The following is a 16,113-nucleotide window of genomic DNA, read 5'->3' on the forward strand; positions in this document are numbered from 1 at the left end:
CAGGACCACTGAACTGAAAAATATGATTACAGTAATAAAATACAAAGGCATTGACAAAGAGATTTAATCGTGGTTTAAAATGTTCAATGTTTCAGTCTCAGATCACATGATCTCATAATTTTGAATTATTATTATGTTATTTTACAATTTATGCTACAAAAAATTACGAATTTGGACAGTAAATTGTTTAAATTAAAAAAGTAATATCATTGAACAAAATGTTTTTTTTCCCTAAAACAGTCATTTAATCTCAAAATGTGAACATGTTGTAATTTCTTTATTTAATTAAGTTTTTGTAATGTTTAAAATTATTATTATGCTGTTATTTGACTCCTCAATCCTGAAGATGTGGGGTATGAGTGGTTATAAAAATTTTATAAAATAGGGCTGTCACTATATCACATGATAAAGTATTATGATATGTGTGTATGTATGTGTAAATATAAGAAAATATAGAAATTAATAATAATTTGTCTAATTTTTTTTCATATGAATCTATAATTATGTAATGTGAGTATTATGAACACAATAATGATATTTAATACTTTATTGTTATTATCAGTGCTGGTAGTATCTCACGCCATCAGGCCAACAGTTGGACATTTGATCTGAAAAATGCACCTGATGTAAATAAATAAATGAAATCTACATCCTCTGTAAATGAAAAATAATAAAATAAATAAAAACTTGGGAGTGGCTTTGCTTTTTTGGCAGATTTGGGCTTCCTTAGCGGGTGGTACATTGTGAGAATATATGCTGTAATTTTTGTAATCAGACGTAATATTTTCCCGTGTTAATCAGATAAACAGAGTTTCCTCTGATCACTGTAAATGTTTCTTGTTTGGTGTCTTTTTTGGTAAATCAGGTGAGGTGGGTGGGTGGGGGTTTCTGGCTCTTTCTGATTGGTTGGAGCATGAAGCTTCGGTTTCTCGGTGCTGAGCTCCTGTTTTTATGTATTTATGATTTTATTTAATGCGAACGTCACAAACGTTTCCTCCCCCCGCGGAGCTCCACAGTGGACCGACCCGGGCAACAGGAAAACATCCTCCTCCTTCTCCTCCTCCGCCTGCTGGGGTCACAGCAGCCCCCAGCCCGGGCTTTAAAAGCAGCCAGCCGCCACCTCCTCCTTTTTCTCCTCCCTCCACCCTTCCTCCTCCTCCTGTCGGGGCTGTGAGGACGGAGCGCCTCCTCTCCTCTCATCTCCGGTCAGCCTGATTCTCCTGCTCGGAGGTAAGATCTCCCTCTGTGCGCGTTTCTGTTTTTCTCGCGTCGCTGCAGACGCACTTGTCTCCTCCTCACCCTCCTCTTCCTCCGCGTAATGAAGCCTCAGATCGGCCACATGACCGCAGAGCTCCTTCATCCCTCCGCTGCTCCTCAGCTCGGAATAAAAAACAGCGTGTGTTTGTGTGTGTGTGTGTGTGTGTGTGTGTGTGTTCGGGTGTTTTCGGGCCTCAACCGGCTCTGAGGAGGAAGGAGATCTGAGGTCGGTATGATGTTTTGATAGGGGGGGGGGGTCGGGTTTCTGTGAAATGTAGAAAATAAAGAGAAAGGATGATGAGGATGAGGAGGAGGAGGAGGAGGAGGAGGAGAAGGTTTAAAGCCTGCTCCAGGAGGGGAGCAGCAGTTGATTCAGTCTCTAAAACATGAGGGAATGATGAGAATGCTACTGCTGCTCCTGGAGGAGGCAGGAGGAGCTCAGCGTTTACCTCCAAACAGATTAAGAGGAGCTGCAGGTGTGTTTGGTATTTATGGCTCAGCTGTTGGTCAGAAAGTCACACCTGGCCCATTAGAGGCAGAGCTGAGACAGTCAGGTATTCATGAGGCTGCCTGAAGACAGAGTTAGAACAGCTGCTCTTTGGGCCACATGTGGTGCTGATGTCACAGCAGAGCTAACATCTGGGACATTTAAGGCTGCACTGAAGCAGCCAGAAGACCCTCAGCCAATCGTAGCCCAAACACTTGCAGCTGAGGACCAAAAGTCATCATCGCTAACGTTCCTCATGCTCTCAGAGATCGTGGACACCGAGGTCTCTGTGAGAGCAGCTGCGACGCTCTGGCACTGATCAGTTCTTCTATCGGTGATTAATCAGAGAAACTCGATCAGTTCAATCCACAAAACATCAGAATCGGTGAAATGCTCTCTCACAGGAAGCTGGATCAGTCTCTGGAAGTCATTTACTGATCATCACTGAACTGTTGGAGTGAATAAGTTTCTGGGATGGGAGCTGAAACGTTTTCAGGAAACTTACAGAAGTCCAGTCGATTTCTCCTTAGCTCCTTAGATTTGAGCTGTTGATTCATCAGCTGATTGGTTTATTGGTTCTGGTTGTTTACAATCATGAGTCCAAGGCCTCCCAATAGAATCTGATATCAGATTTTAGATGGAGAAGCTTCCAATCAGTGCCTGAAATCTGCCGATAAGGTCGGAGTTCAGACCTGATGTTCTCTGAGGCGGAGTGGTGATGAGGATCTCCTCTGACAGAGTCACCATGGTGGATCCTTCTGAGTGTTTCTGTAGCTTCACAGTTAGAAACCTTCCAGTGTTTCTCATTTGACTTGTATTTGGTCTGCAGCTGTTTTCATGATCTGGTTCATTATTTGAGTCATTTTCCTGTTTTGTTTTTTTCTGTTCAGATGACACACTTGGACTTTTTGAAGGTTTTTTAGTGAAACCAGTGAAAGCATGGCTGACATGCTGCAGACCGTCTATGAGTTTCCGGCCTGTGTGCTGCTGGGATGTGGATATGAAGCAGGCCGCTGCCTGGATCCACCCAGCGTCTGTAAAGTGTGTTTAAGTGTGTCTGTATGTGCTCGGGCTAATGGCAGATAAAAGCTCTCAGTGATAAGACTATCGGCCACACAGAGCACTCAGCCTGCTGTCAGTCCTCAGAGACACTCAGCACAGTCAAGTAACCGAGTACTTTTAATCAGCAAGCCGCTGTAACTGCAGCCTCAGCTTTCTGCAAAGAAAAGCAGCGAAGAGTGATTTAAACCACGAGCTACAGAAATAAAACAATAAAATGTACAAAAATGATCCCTGTTATTGAAAAATAAAAAAGAGCGCTCCAGAGGGCGTCCCTCCTGGAGCTTGATCGGGTCTGCATCAGTGTGTGGTATCTCCTAATTGTCCTTATTTCATTTGTATTTGTGAACATATGATTGTTTTTGTTGGATTTCACAATGTCTAAGAATCCTCCCAACAGTTCCTCATTACCAAACCGAGTGATTTCTATCCACATCCTGCTAGAAAAACCGACGTGATCCCCGAACCTGCTCGGTGCAAGAATAAAACGTTGTAAAACATAATGAAGTGAAACTAAAGCAGGAAACATTAATAAAGAATAATTCATCGAAGTCAGCCTGCTTTTAGATGTTTCATGTTTAAAGGTTTCACTTCCAGCTGCTCACAGCCCTCCATCCTTCAGACACGGCCTTCATCGTTATTGTGCAAACACACTCAACATACAGTCATGACGGCCTCACATGGTTATTAGAGCAAATGTTATAAAATTACAATAAAACATCTAAAAATGTAGAAAAGCAACAAAAACAGTGATAACGGGAAACTGAGTCCACCTTAAAAGTTTAGGATAAATCATTCGTCATGTTATTAATGCTGTGTTATCCGGGGCTGGGTGGCTGAGGCAGCAGCCTAAGCAGAGAAGCCCAGACCATCCCTCTCTCCGGCCACCTCCTCCAGCTTATCTGGAGACGCTCCAGCTTGTCCTGGGTCCAGAGGAGGCCCCAGGAGATCTTACGTGCATTGATCAAAGAAAACAGCGATGGAGAAACTGAAGCTGAAATCAGATGTGTTAAAAACCCTGGAAGGGCAGAGGTGAACCTTCATCTCTGAGGTCTCTGGAAACATTTGAAACTGGATTTTTTTTTTTAAATCATGAAACCATTAGCATCAGTGTAGCCAATCAGAAACAAGGAGTTTACAGGGAGAAGGTTACATGGGCTGATCCAGGTTTACCCTGTTCCAGAGCGAGGGGGGCATCAGGGTAAGAAGTGATGCTACCATCATGCCTCGGGCCTGTTGTACCAGCCTGTGTGGGCAGGTCTGAGGTTGCTTCAGGTGGTCAGGTCAGAGGTCAGCTAACTGAGTTGAAGGAGGCTGGTTTCTCCTTTAGACATTCCTTCTTCCTGATGGTACAGACGTATTCCAAGAAGATCAAGCTGGGATTTATTAAGTCCATCCTGAACCGGAGAAGGTTTCACCCCATGGTCTGACTCCATCATCACCAGAAAAACGAGCAGAAACAGAAACAAACTCTGTGAGCTCATCAAAACAAAACCATGGCGAGTGTGTGCTGCCATTAAACCGGGAGAAACTGCTTCAGTGCCCCCCCCCGGGTTATGGTAGATGGGCCCTCCTCCCTGAGCCTGGTTTCATCCAGTTAAAAGGGAGTTTTTCCTTCCCACCCACCATCGCCAAGTATATCATAGGTGTTCATCTGATTGTTGGTCTTTTTACCTCACGGTAGCTCTTTGAGTCGACCATTGCTTTGATTTGGTGCTGTATAAATTGAATTAGGGAGCTCGTTAACAGAAGCAGGTGTTTACAGCGGGTTTCTTCTCAGCCTTTAAGATAAATTAAAGCTGCTGGATGAGTTTATACTGTTTGACCTCCTGCGGGAGATCTGAGCGTGCTCCTGGGTAACGTTTGGAGGAGAACCGTCACTGTGACTCTCACACATGTTCACAGATCAGGTTCAGCTGAGGTCGCTCTCCTCTCACCGATCTGGTGTCAGATTTTATGGTTGGACAGCGATGGAGGGGGGGGGAGGGTGAAGCTGCTCTCCTGACTCTGAGGACAAGCGTAACCACAGCAGCCGTTAGCAGCGGCTGGGCGTCGCCCGGCTGGGCGAGCTGATAAACAGCAGAGGGGAGGGGGAGGAAGGGAGGAGGACGACGAGATGAAAGGAGGTGGTGGGGGACGGTCAGAGGAAGGATGGAGGATATCCTCCCCCAGCTCTCGTGTTGTTTAGGTAGAAGGTGTGCCCCCTCCCCTCTGACAGCCTCGCTGTGACTCTCCAGCAGTCGTCCGTCCTCAGCAGCTCCAAACACCGTCTGAGCCGTGAGTAACACCTTTAACGCTGAACGCTCTTCATCAGGACGCTGTCACGCATCCTCACAAAGCTGCAGCACCTTCAGCTCGTTTATCACCGTCAGACTTTCAGAATCAACACAAAGATTCAGATATTCACTTTACTCTGTCTTGAAGTCACCGCGGCAACCTGAACATCACCACAAGTCTGCGTCTACTTCCTGAAACTCTTCGCAGCCAATCAGAGAGCTTACTGGAGAGACCAAACTGAGAAATGTAAGTCAAAAAAATAAACACCACAAAAACATGAAACAATAAAACAAAGAGAGAGTAAAAATAAAACAGAACAAAAACAAAGCTAATCTACCAAAATAAAATCAAAATAAAAACAGAAGCAGAAACTGCATTTTAAATTTGTTTGAAAAAAATTGTCCAAAAACTTCAACAAAAGCCTGTTAAAGGTTAAAAAAATTTTGATTAAAAAATATATTTTAAATAAAGAACCAAAAACTACAAAAAAAAATTAAAAACGCAGCCAAAACTCTTAAAAACAACAAAATAAAATAAAATCGTCTCAAAACTCTGCTGATCGGATGTCAACGGTAAAGGAAACAAAGGATATGAAACAAAGTCCCCAGAATGCTTCGATGCTTCCTTCTGCATCCTTCCTCCTGTTCTGTTTCCTTCTCTCTGTTTCCTCCTGGATGTTTCCTCCTGGATGTTTCCTCCTGGATGTTTCCAGTGGTTTCAGGAAGGAAACGAGCTGACATCATGTCTGAGGCTGTGCTGTGAGAGAAATTGCTCTTCCTCTGATCCTGGATCAGATGAGTTGAGCTCATTCGTTGGAGCAGCTGATGCGTTCACTAACCCTCTCTCTGTTTTTCCTCTGCAGCTGCTTAAATCAGGTCGGAGCGACTTTCGTGTCCACAGCTATGCAGAAGGTAATGAGTCACTGCTGGAGCTCAATCAGCACCACACTCACACCTAAAATATTGCTGCACGATGAGGTTCACACAGACTTCAGCTCAGTGAGCAGTCAGTCACTCTGAAAGTTCATTTACACCTTAAAGCGGATGTATTCTCACTGTAGCAGCTTTGCATGATTCACAGCTCAAAATAATCCTTCATGACCATCATCTGTCTGAAACAAGCTGTTGTTGCTGTCGGGTCAGATCTTCTTCTCCTTCTTGTTTGTTCGTGGTTTTTCACCCGCTCTTTGAGCTGGTGCTAATAAACTGGACTGTTTTCACCTCCTGATCGTCTCTTCTGATTGGCTGTTTGGCAGGTGGAGGGACAGGTAACTCCGGTCAACCTGCCGTCCTCGAGGGGCCCGAGCACCCCGGGGTCTCCGGCGACAGGCATCGTGGTAACGTCACACCTGCTCAGACGTTCAGATGTTTATTTACTCGTTTCATCCATGGAAACATGATTTTAACACATTTACTTTATTTTACTGACATTTTCTACTTTTAGTAAAGGTGCTTTTTGTAAAAACCTGCAAAATGCAGACTTTCACCACAAGTTGGCTGCATTTACTGTCAAACGTCTGCATGTACTTCAGATTTTTTTGTTTGTTGAAATTTGAGCTCTGATCAGATGATTTTAGTACTTTTAGTTCTTCTTTTATTTTTATGTTCAATGTTGAATTTTTATGCTGAATCCTACCCAGTAAAATTAAACACATTTATACATGGAGTACTTGTATTTGTATCTTTAAGTAATCTTTGTGATGATACTAGGAGTGCTCGTGGTAAATACAGAACTTCCTCTGTCAGGCCCGTGTCAATGACCAGGTGGTGGGCTACAGAGACCTGGCGGCGCTGCCCAGAGATAAAGCCATCCTGCAGGTGGAGAGACCGGACCTGATGACCTACCAACCCCACCTGAGCTTCTCCCCGCTCGACCTGCCACGCAGAGAGGTGCAGGTTTGGATTCTTTTGTAGTTAAGGAACGTTATTGCTTCACTTTTCAACCCTGAAACTGAAATATTTGACTTAAACACTGCTGCTAGTCCATTTGTCAAATGAGCCAACCTCTGACCCCAACAGACAGTACTGATACAGCAGCGTTCAGGGACCGTCAACAAAATCAGAACAGACAGTTTCCATTTCAGCTTCTCCTGCAAATTTAACACTTTTCTCACAAATATTATTAAAAAAACTGGAGTCACATCACTTCCTGTTTCCCCTCGATGGCGCTGATATGCTGTCATTAAAATCCTGACATCAGATTTAAAGTCAGAGGAAAAAAATAATCTGGAATAATCCTTAAAGGAAGATCAGATGAAACTTTTACTTTTTAATGATCATATTTCACAGACGTGCTTTAATTTTTTTTATTTTAACTTTAATTTTCTTCATAATATGCAGGATTTTTTCTATAATATTGAATCCACATTTATTGAAAGAATATCAGCTGAAAAAACAGGTGTGTGTGTGTGTGTGTGAGCGCACAGAGGTGTGTGTTTACAAGTCATTACTGACACTAATGTAATCCTGAGGCCTGTTTGATGCCTCCAGCTGTTGGACTTTATTAAATTCCTGCAGCATCTATGATGACTGTTCATATCTGTGTTTCTCTGCAGAGATCTCTGTCTCCTCCATCCACGTCTCCAGCCTTGTCTCCAACCATGTCTCCTGAGGTAAGACCTCATCAGTGCATGCTGGTGGTAATAACCCAGCTCCATTATTCATTTCCATCCTGGTCTCTTCTCCGCCTTCAGGCCACAGGGATATAAGCTGTTTTTAATGAAATGGCAGCGCTTACATTTTCCGCCTGTTCATTCAGGCCGGGCTTTTCTTTAACGCTCTGGTCCAGTGACCTGGAGTCTGGAACAAAGCCCCGCCCACCCGAGTTAACCTGACCCTGTGACACTGAGTAGACCTGCTTCCGTGATCGATAAGACTCAAACACAAGCTTTGATTGGTGGTTCAGTTCTCGGTGCCACAGCATTTGTTGACCTTTCTAAAACCTCAAGTGGTTCGCAACCTCGGCTTTTTGGGAAAACAGCGGTTTGTACGTGTTCTCGTCCAGCTTTCAATCGCAGCTTTGTCTTCGCCGCAGTGTCGAAACCGTGACACTCACTGGCTGGCGAACAGAAGGACCTCTGTTCAGACGGCTGGAAACTCCCCTCAGTCAGAGCGCGAGGCCAAAACAAAATAGGAGCTCCGTTTCTATCCAGATTTAAAGGACGGGACATCTGTGCAGAAATCACTCAGTTTGGGTCCTTTTTTAATTTTAATTAGTAAAAAATACATTTACAGCACAAACATGGTCCACAGGTCCAGTTGGTGAAAAGTGAAATCGGGTTGTTTAAAGGAAAAACAGGATTACATGTTTGGATAAGATCAGGTAATCCAGTCCAGCTTTTTTTTATCTGGATTAAACTTCTAGTTTGTGTTGTTCAAAACACTGGAACAGGATCAGGATGACTTCCAAAACATCAGGATTACCCTGATCCCAGGGTGGACTCAGAATTTACAAAGAAAAAAAAATGAAATAAAGAAAAGTTATTCCAATAAGAAAACTAGAACTGATAAACTTAAGACGATAACAAACTCAGACCTGAACTACAGTTTTTAAATTTTGTCCTATACTTGCATTAAAATACTTGTTTTTAGAGTTTATTTATGGTGAATTGAATTTCATACATGCAATATATTTATATTAAGGACTAGAGCAGGGCGATATGACCAAAAATATTTATCACGATATACATTTGAAATTTTGCAATAACGATATAACTGACGATATAATTGACACTAGACAAAATACTTTACAACTCCACAACTTTATTAGTGCAAAAAACCCCATCAATGTATTTTCACTTAAACAAGCAGCTGTTTTTTATGTACATTAAAGTTATATAAAAATGTAACAGTGCAAATTCCTTGCTGACAGTTTAACCAAAAGGCATTTCCAGTGGAAACTGTCCGACATATCCTCAGCATAACCATGTATAATATCCACAAAACTTAAAAAGAGGTTATACACACACAATACGGTAATATTATGTTGAAGCACAGTACGTATCACTCCGCGAGGCGCCTGCCTACGATAGCCGTAATGCTCCAACAATCCACCAAGTGGTGCGGCTTCGTAGCTTAGCAAAGTCGTACTAAAACATTTGACAGATTTTCGAGCGCCGTGTACATAAAATCGCTTCGAGGTCAGTAAACACAACCAGAATTCATACATAAGGCACACGGGATTATAAGGGGCACTGTCGATTTTCAGAAAAATCAAAGGATTGATTTAAAGTGTGCCGTATTTTACAAACAACACCGTAATAATGACGGCCCGCTAGCATGCGCTACCAAAAATAGTGCTTTGTTGTGTATCTGACGGACGAAAGCTAAACCAGTTCCACACCACTGAAGTTGCAGCATTTTTACAAACCAATTCTGGTTTTAACGATCCACTTTAACGATCCACTTTAACGATCCAATTTAACGATCCACTTTCGTTCTTCTCATTCTGCGTCGCTGCCATGTGCGTATGTAAACATAGGCACTGCGCATGCGCGGTTTACCCATATTCTATCGCGATATTTCATTTTCCTATCGTTGCCCAAAATCACACCGGTATTACCGTGAACGGTATGATATAGCCCAGCCCTATTAAGGACTTTAATTTTTATTCATAAAGAAAACAAATATATAATAAAGTGTGAGCTGTGAAGTAAAGTCAAAACCTAAAAAAAGGTTTTGAATTAAGAATGATAAATGCGATCACAGTAGATGACAATTAAATCATTAAAACTTAAAGCAAATCCAGCTCATTAAATCACATCGGAAAATTTGTAAATAGTCTTTATTTTTATTTTCTTTGAAATTACTTAAATGTTATGACTTAAGGACACCATCCACAATGTTTCTGTAAATGATGGTGATTTGTTGTCAGGTCAGTGAAAAAATAAAAACACAGAAAATTAACAAATTTAATTAATTAAAGTTCCTTTATTTTGAGTGAATTTCAGCACCTCCTCCACTGAAATAACATTACTGGTAATCCTTAAAAGTCTACACTAGGATCAGAGTGAACCCGTCCAGTTTTTCTTTGAAAAACCACGACAGACATGAGCTGGACGAGCTGGATTACGTCATCCACCAAAGGAAACATTTTTATCCGGATTACACCTTTAAAAAGCTACAGCCACCTGTCAGCCAAAGAGGCCACGCCACACAGCAGCTTTGTTTTATGGGCCTGTTTGATTTAGACATCAAAGTTCTCACGGTCAGTCGTGTGACCCACGCTGATGTTCTGACTCACTGATTGGTCTGAGCTCACCTGTCAGGGCGTTAAAGGTTAAAAGACTCTGTTTGCTTCCAGGTGAAGGGGCGCAGGGCAGAAAGTGAGAGCGGTTCTCCTGGAGGATCCACGTTGCAGCTGCAGGCCGGACGCAAGATTAGCACAAGCCTGCAGCATTTCCACCGACCAGGTAACACACACACACACACACACACACACACACACCTGAGGGCTGTCAGGACTCATTAACCCTAAAACCTTTGTCAACCCTCAAGGCAAAGCAGCCGTGTCTGAGTCTGAGTTTGTGCGCTCACGCTGCAGACTTGTTTAAAGACTTGTAGACAGCATGAACGTCACATTTCTGACCCTTCATCACCACTTTGGCTGATTTCCTGTGTTCAGGCAGATAAACAGCTCAAAAACATTCTTTAATTATCTTTTAGTCTTTTATTCGAGATATTTAGAGTTCTGTACTGTCTTCAGCAAACTAAAGACAGGAAACATTGGAGAATCCATAAAAAAAAGTTTTTATGCATTTTTTCAGATAACGGGACCAACATTTACAGGAAGCCTCCCATCTACAAACAGGGTGAGCTCCTCCTCCTCTTCCTCACTGTGTGTGTGTCTATCACTGCTTCGTCACTCAGCAGCTTCATGCTGTCTCCACAGACGCTCACAAACACGGCGAGGGCAGCGGCGTCATCCAGTCAGCAAAGTTTCCCGCAGCCCAGCCACCAGATCCCAACCAGCCCTCCAAGATTGAGACAGAGTACTGGCCCTGCCCACCCTCGCTGGCCGCAATGGGTAACACACACACCGACACACACACACACAAACACATATATACACACGCTCACACACACACACACCTGTGCTGTGAGGTCACTGGTAACTCTGAGGCTGAACCTCACAGAGATCGAGTGGCGGAAGAAGAAGAAGGAGCTGCAGGAGGAAGACGAGTTTGAGGACCTGACAGAAGAAGCGAAGACGCTCCAGGAACAGGAGCTGGAGAAGGTTTGTGACCGTCGCCCCCCATTTTCCAGATTCACATTTTACCTAAAAGCATCATCTGACCCGCGGTTTTGTGGCCACTCAGATCAAGTCCAACCTGGGCCGTCTGATCCTGAAGGAGGAGAAGGAGAAAGCCGTCCATTTCAGGAGGAAGACGCAGTCATTGCCCGACAGAACGCACATGCACGGCAGTAAGAGCGCTTGCACACAGCCGCCGCCTCCACATGCCCCACTTTCACCACGGAGCGCTCCTCTGACATCTCTCTGTCCACTTCTACCTGCAGGTTTGTCAGCAGGTGCCTCCAAGTCTCCATCACGCTCAGGATCAGGCCTGACCCGAGTAAGTGCTCACACATGACACGCTGCAGAGTGAGACCCCCAAACCAGAGTTAAACCGGACTCAGACTCACTTTAAGTGACTTTTTTTTATCTCACTGTGGTAAATGAACAGTTAAAACTGGAATCTGGTTTGAAGTGTTTACAACACGAACACGAGCTTCTGGACAAATGAAGCAGTTTTTCTTCCTGAGCAGCCAGCAGGGGGCGACAGCTGTGGCTGTAGAAACGCTGTTTCATACACGTCTATAGGACGTGTATGAAACAGCTGTTTGTGTTTGTCGGGTCAAACTTTATATAAAATAAAATCTCAGTCCCACCATGTTTCAAAATGGAGGATTAGCTTTGGTATGAAGCCGCACATTAATTGCCTGATGAGTCGTTGCACCGATGGAGGTGATGTCACAGTGGCTCCGCCCATCTTTAACCACCCGTGGCGTAAATTCAACCCTGAAAAGGACTGGTTGTGTGTTGCAGATGCAGTCGGCAGAGTTTTCCACAGATGGCGATAAAGGACGGCCAGGTACGAGTCCTCGCTCACCTTTTTCATGACATTTCATGACTTCAAACAGCTGCGCTGCGAGTTTATTCTGAGCGTGCAGCTCTCACAGACAATTGGTCACATGAGCCTAACGCACGTCACATGAATCTAAAAACAACCTCAGTTTGTAGAAACGAATCACCTGTGAGTGTGCTGATGAACTGTGCCTGACACACCTGAGTGACATCACTCGGTACTAACCTCTGCTTTTCCTGTCGTGTCTTCTGTCTTTCAGTTGCTCAGGTAAGCATGTCTGTGTGCATGACCTGTTTAAGCTGCACAGCCCTGACACACCTGAGCTTGTTACTGGCCCCGCCCCTACAGCTGTTATAAAGGAGTCTGTGAGGACTGACTCGCTGCTGGAGCCTCTGGTGGTCGAGAAACTGCAGGTTTGGCACCCGGAGGTCGACGGTTGAATTTGGGTTCCTGCAGCTTTGCATAACTCAACATAAAGAATCAGCTCCTCTTTACCACTTCAGCACACCACTGGTCACTTTGTGACTGTGAATTGTGGACCAATCAGAAACTTCACAGCAGGGCGACTAACCCCGCCCTCATATTTCCTGCAGTCTCACGCCTCTCTAAAGCCTCACTGGTCTGTTATTGTTGGATTATTTCTTATAAAACAGTCTCATAAAGTCTTTGTCTCTGTGATGAACAGTTTGTACGGAGGCCCAGAGAGGTCAAAACACCAGCAAATTGAAAAAAGCAAAAACACCACAGAGGTGATTCAGGTGAACGAGTAATAGCAAACATACACGTTAAGTACATGTGATTAGAACATCATCTCTCCCTCCATCAGCACCAACCAATCCTCGGCTCGTTTTACTGTCACTGTTGCAGGTGTTCATCACATTCTGCTTCATACTGTGAGATTTTGCGATATTTTATTATTCGCTATGTTGCAAGTCGCATTGCATTTGAGCTCTCAGGGCCGCCAAATGCTCTTCTGTGATGCAGCTGCTGCAGCTGCTGAGGATAAATCCAAACAGCGCTATGAAGCAGATGTGGAGCAGACCATCAGGAGCAGGAGGGGTTTGATGGCCCACATGTCACGACCCAGCTGATGTTCACAGAGACATTGTTGGGCTTGAGCTTTAACGTGTTGGACTGTGGAGGAAGACTTAAATTAACTTCAGTGACTTTGTGCTGACAGAAGCATCAGATTAACACGTTGGTTTCATGTGTAGTGTTAAATCTGTCTGAGCATTTTAAATGTGTGTGTGCAGAACGGAGACGCTCGCAGGGAGCGCATGGACCGAGGAAACTCTTTGCCAAGCATCCTGGAGCAGAAGGTGAGGCGCTCCACGCTCGCATCCTGGGGCTCTGGTAGAGCAGCTCTGCATGATTCACAGTTCAAAATAAAACATATTTATCTTACAGCTGCTCTTTGTGATTGGGAGCCAATCAGAAGACAGCTGACTTCAAAGGGGGGGAGTTAAAACAGGGCATTTCAGACAGGATGAACTGGGAGGGGCTCTTCAAGCCTCAGGATCAGATAAAGGAGGATTATGTTGAACTGTGAATCATGCAAAGCTGCTCTGTGAAGTCTAGGAACAAAATTAGACCCTTTTTAATCACTTGATTAGTGATTTTACATCTGAATTTTGTCTGAATTTTAAAAATCAGTTGACGCGAACAATCAACTGATCAGATCTGACTGTAGTGTCTCTGATATCATTGTAATACTCCTAACTCAGATGTGTACTTTTACTGCAGTGTAGTATCCGAGTACTCCCTCCAGCTGATGGCGTGCTGTGTATTTCAGATCTACCCCTACGAGACGCTTGTTGTGACCCACAGAGGGCGCTGTAAGCTGCCTCCAGGCGTGGACCGCACTCGGCTTGAGGTGAGCGTTACAGGAAGTGGGACGCTGTGCTGGATAGATGTCATTTCCTCTCCTTCTTCTCAGTGTCCCAGCTGAAGCTTCTCTGTGGTAGCACTGGTTTCTCTGGTTTCCCAATTTGACTGTTTAAAGTCAGACTGGTTTGTGCATCCCAGTTTAACTTTAGAACTGGTTTTAACTGGTTTACATAAACCTTCTCAGAGATGGGACTGGTTCCAGTCCTCCCAGTCTGAGCGACGCTGCAGCACGACTGCTTCACTGGAGGTTTTAACTTTTTCTTCTTCTCCTCCCCGTCAGCGGCACCTGTCCCCGGAGGAGTTTGAGCAGGTGTTCGGGATGTCGATGGCCGAGTTCGAGCGCCTCTCGCTGTGGAAACGAAATGAACTGAAGAAGAAAGCCTCGCTTTTCTAACAGGAAGTGACCTCATCCCAACAAATACTTGATGAAGCTTTCAAAGTAGGAGGAGAACAAATAAAATATCCAATTCTCAGACACACACAGAGCCAATCACCTCACTCCGACACGTCCTCCATCTTACTAACCAATCGGGCTCCTGGACGCTTGCCGAGGAGCAGACCAGTCCTGGTTAACCCTTTACTGCAACTAACCTTAACCGATGCACTGATTACCTGTGCTGCACATATAATCACCACTGCTTACAGATCACCACCTTATCTTCATCATCTTCATCACATGTAATCTCTGTAGCTCTGTCTCCTCACGTGGATTATTCCCGGCTCCGGGTCTGATCCACGTCAGGGACCTGCTGCGGGTCCCTCAGATTTCACGCCATCTTCAGGTGTTACGCTAACATGAAGCTGCTTCACTTTCATCCTTGTAGTTAGACAGTTAGATGGGATTATTAGTGGGATAGTAAAAATGAAAATGACCTCTTACAGCTTTCCCAATCATTTCCAGGTCTAGGAAAGCCATTATGGACACCTCATAAGGATTTGCGGAAAGAGCAGACCTCAATCTCCAGCGTATCCTGGGTCTGTTAGTCAAACCTCAGATTCAGGGGGATCATGATCTGTATTTACAGAGCTTTCTTTTTAGTGACGGCCCATTATCACGGGCTCAGCACATTCTGCTGATGAAGGAAGCCTGCAGCTCCTCCACGATCCTTCACAGATCTTCAGAGCAGCTCTGGGAGTTGCAGAGACTTCAGGATGTCTGAAACCCTCCAGGCTCCTTCAGGCTGGCTGTAATTCCCCGGAAGACCAGCAGAGGGCGCTCTAAGCTTGCCATCAGCCTGTTCTGTCAGCTGCAGAGAAGCAGGCTGCTCGTGGTGATGATTGTGGTCCTGCAGCTTCATGGTAGCGGTCCGGGTCTAACAGCTGATTGTAATGATTAACCACATGCAGCTTTTATTTATTGGACGATTGTACTTTTTCTGCATTTGTCTGCTACTGTGAAGCGTTTTATTTTGAAAATCTTGTTGAAAATATTTTTGGCTGTATAGTTTTTTTTCTGTTTTTAAATATTACTCCACGTGGAGTTCAGACCACACACACCTGCAGTTCCTGCTAGCTCACCTGGTGTCACCTGTGCCGTCTCATCCATCCCTCGCAGTCCTGTTTCTGTCCTCTGATATAACGGAGACCAATAAACTTGCAGAGAAACATCTGGCTCTCGAGTCGTCTTTCACACATTTCCACCATAAAAGTCCTCCGTACCTGCATACCAGAGCTCAGACTGGAACCAGTTCCAACCCCACAGCTCAGGGACTGGACAGGTTGTCAGTGTTGAGGCGTTCAGACATTCAGACCTGGGTTCTTACTTAGCGTCCACTTTTATCCTCCAATCACAGTTTTGATCTCCACCTCTGGCTCAACCCCGGCCTCTCTCTGGATCTCTGGGTTTTTCTGCCTTCATCATCATCATCATCATCATCCAATGTCCAGTCTCTGTCTCTCTCCAGCAGGGATGTCGAACTCATAGCTGCTCCCCGTCAGTGTGAGAAGTTTAACTGAACATGAGATAGTTTTTCCATACGTTGGAAAAAATGCCGCCGCAGGAAGTGAAAGAAATCTGTCAGCGCGACTGTTTGAGCTTAAACTGAGAAATAAATGTGTAAAA

At 44.4% G+C, this 16,113-nt stretch overlaps 1 protein-coding gene across 4 annotated transcripts; it reads left to right on the forward strand.

Moving 5' to 3' along the window:
* The first annotated feature begins 949 nt into the window (after positions 1-949).
* On the forward strand, positions 950-15,656 carry dmtn (dematin actin binding protein). Of its 4 annotated transcripts, XM_039614339.1 has the most exons (19): positions 957-1,230; positions 4,709-5,080; positions 5,228-5,326; positions 5,943-5,991; positions 6,336-6,416; positions 6,826-6,975; positions 7,635-7,691; positions 10,382-10,490; positions 10,845-10,889; positions 10,970-11,104; positions 11,214-11,314; positions 11,397-11,502; positions 11,596-11,651; positions 12,125-12,170; positions 12,424-12,431; positions 13,418-13,483; positions 13,957-14,037; positions 14,332-14,490; positions 14,953-15,656. In XM_039614339.1, exons 4-18 carry the CDS (start codon positions 5,983-5,985, stop codon positions 14,443-14,445), a joined length of 1,164 nt encoding a protein of 387 aa, XP_039470273.1. In that variant the 5' UTR covers positions 957-1,230; positions 4,709-5,080; positions 5,228-5,326; positions 5,943-5,982; the 3' UTR covers positions 14,446-14,490; positions 14,953-15,656. The 4 variants fall into 4 exon arrangements, with proteins under 4 accessions (XP_039470275.1, XP_039470273.1, XP_031597307.1 ...); XM_039614341.1 differs by having other exon boundaries at positions 950-1,230; positions 13,908-14,037; positions 14,332-15,656; XM_039614340.1 differs by having other exon boundaries at positions 963-1,230; positions 6,826-6,969; positions 14,332-15,656.
* The last annotated feature ends 457 nt before the right edge of the window (positions 15,657-16,113 follow it).

This window comes from Oreochromis aureus, linkage group 7, assembly GCF_013358895.1.
Source record: "Oreochromis aureus strain Israel breed Guangdong linkage group 7, ZZ_aureus, whole genome shotgun sequence".
NCBI classification, from domain to species: Eukaryota; Metazoa; Chordata; class Actinopteri; order Cichliformes; family Cichlidae; genus Oreochromis; species Oreochromis aureus.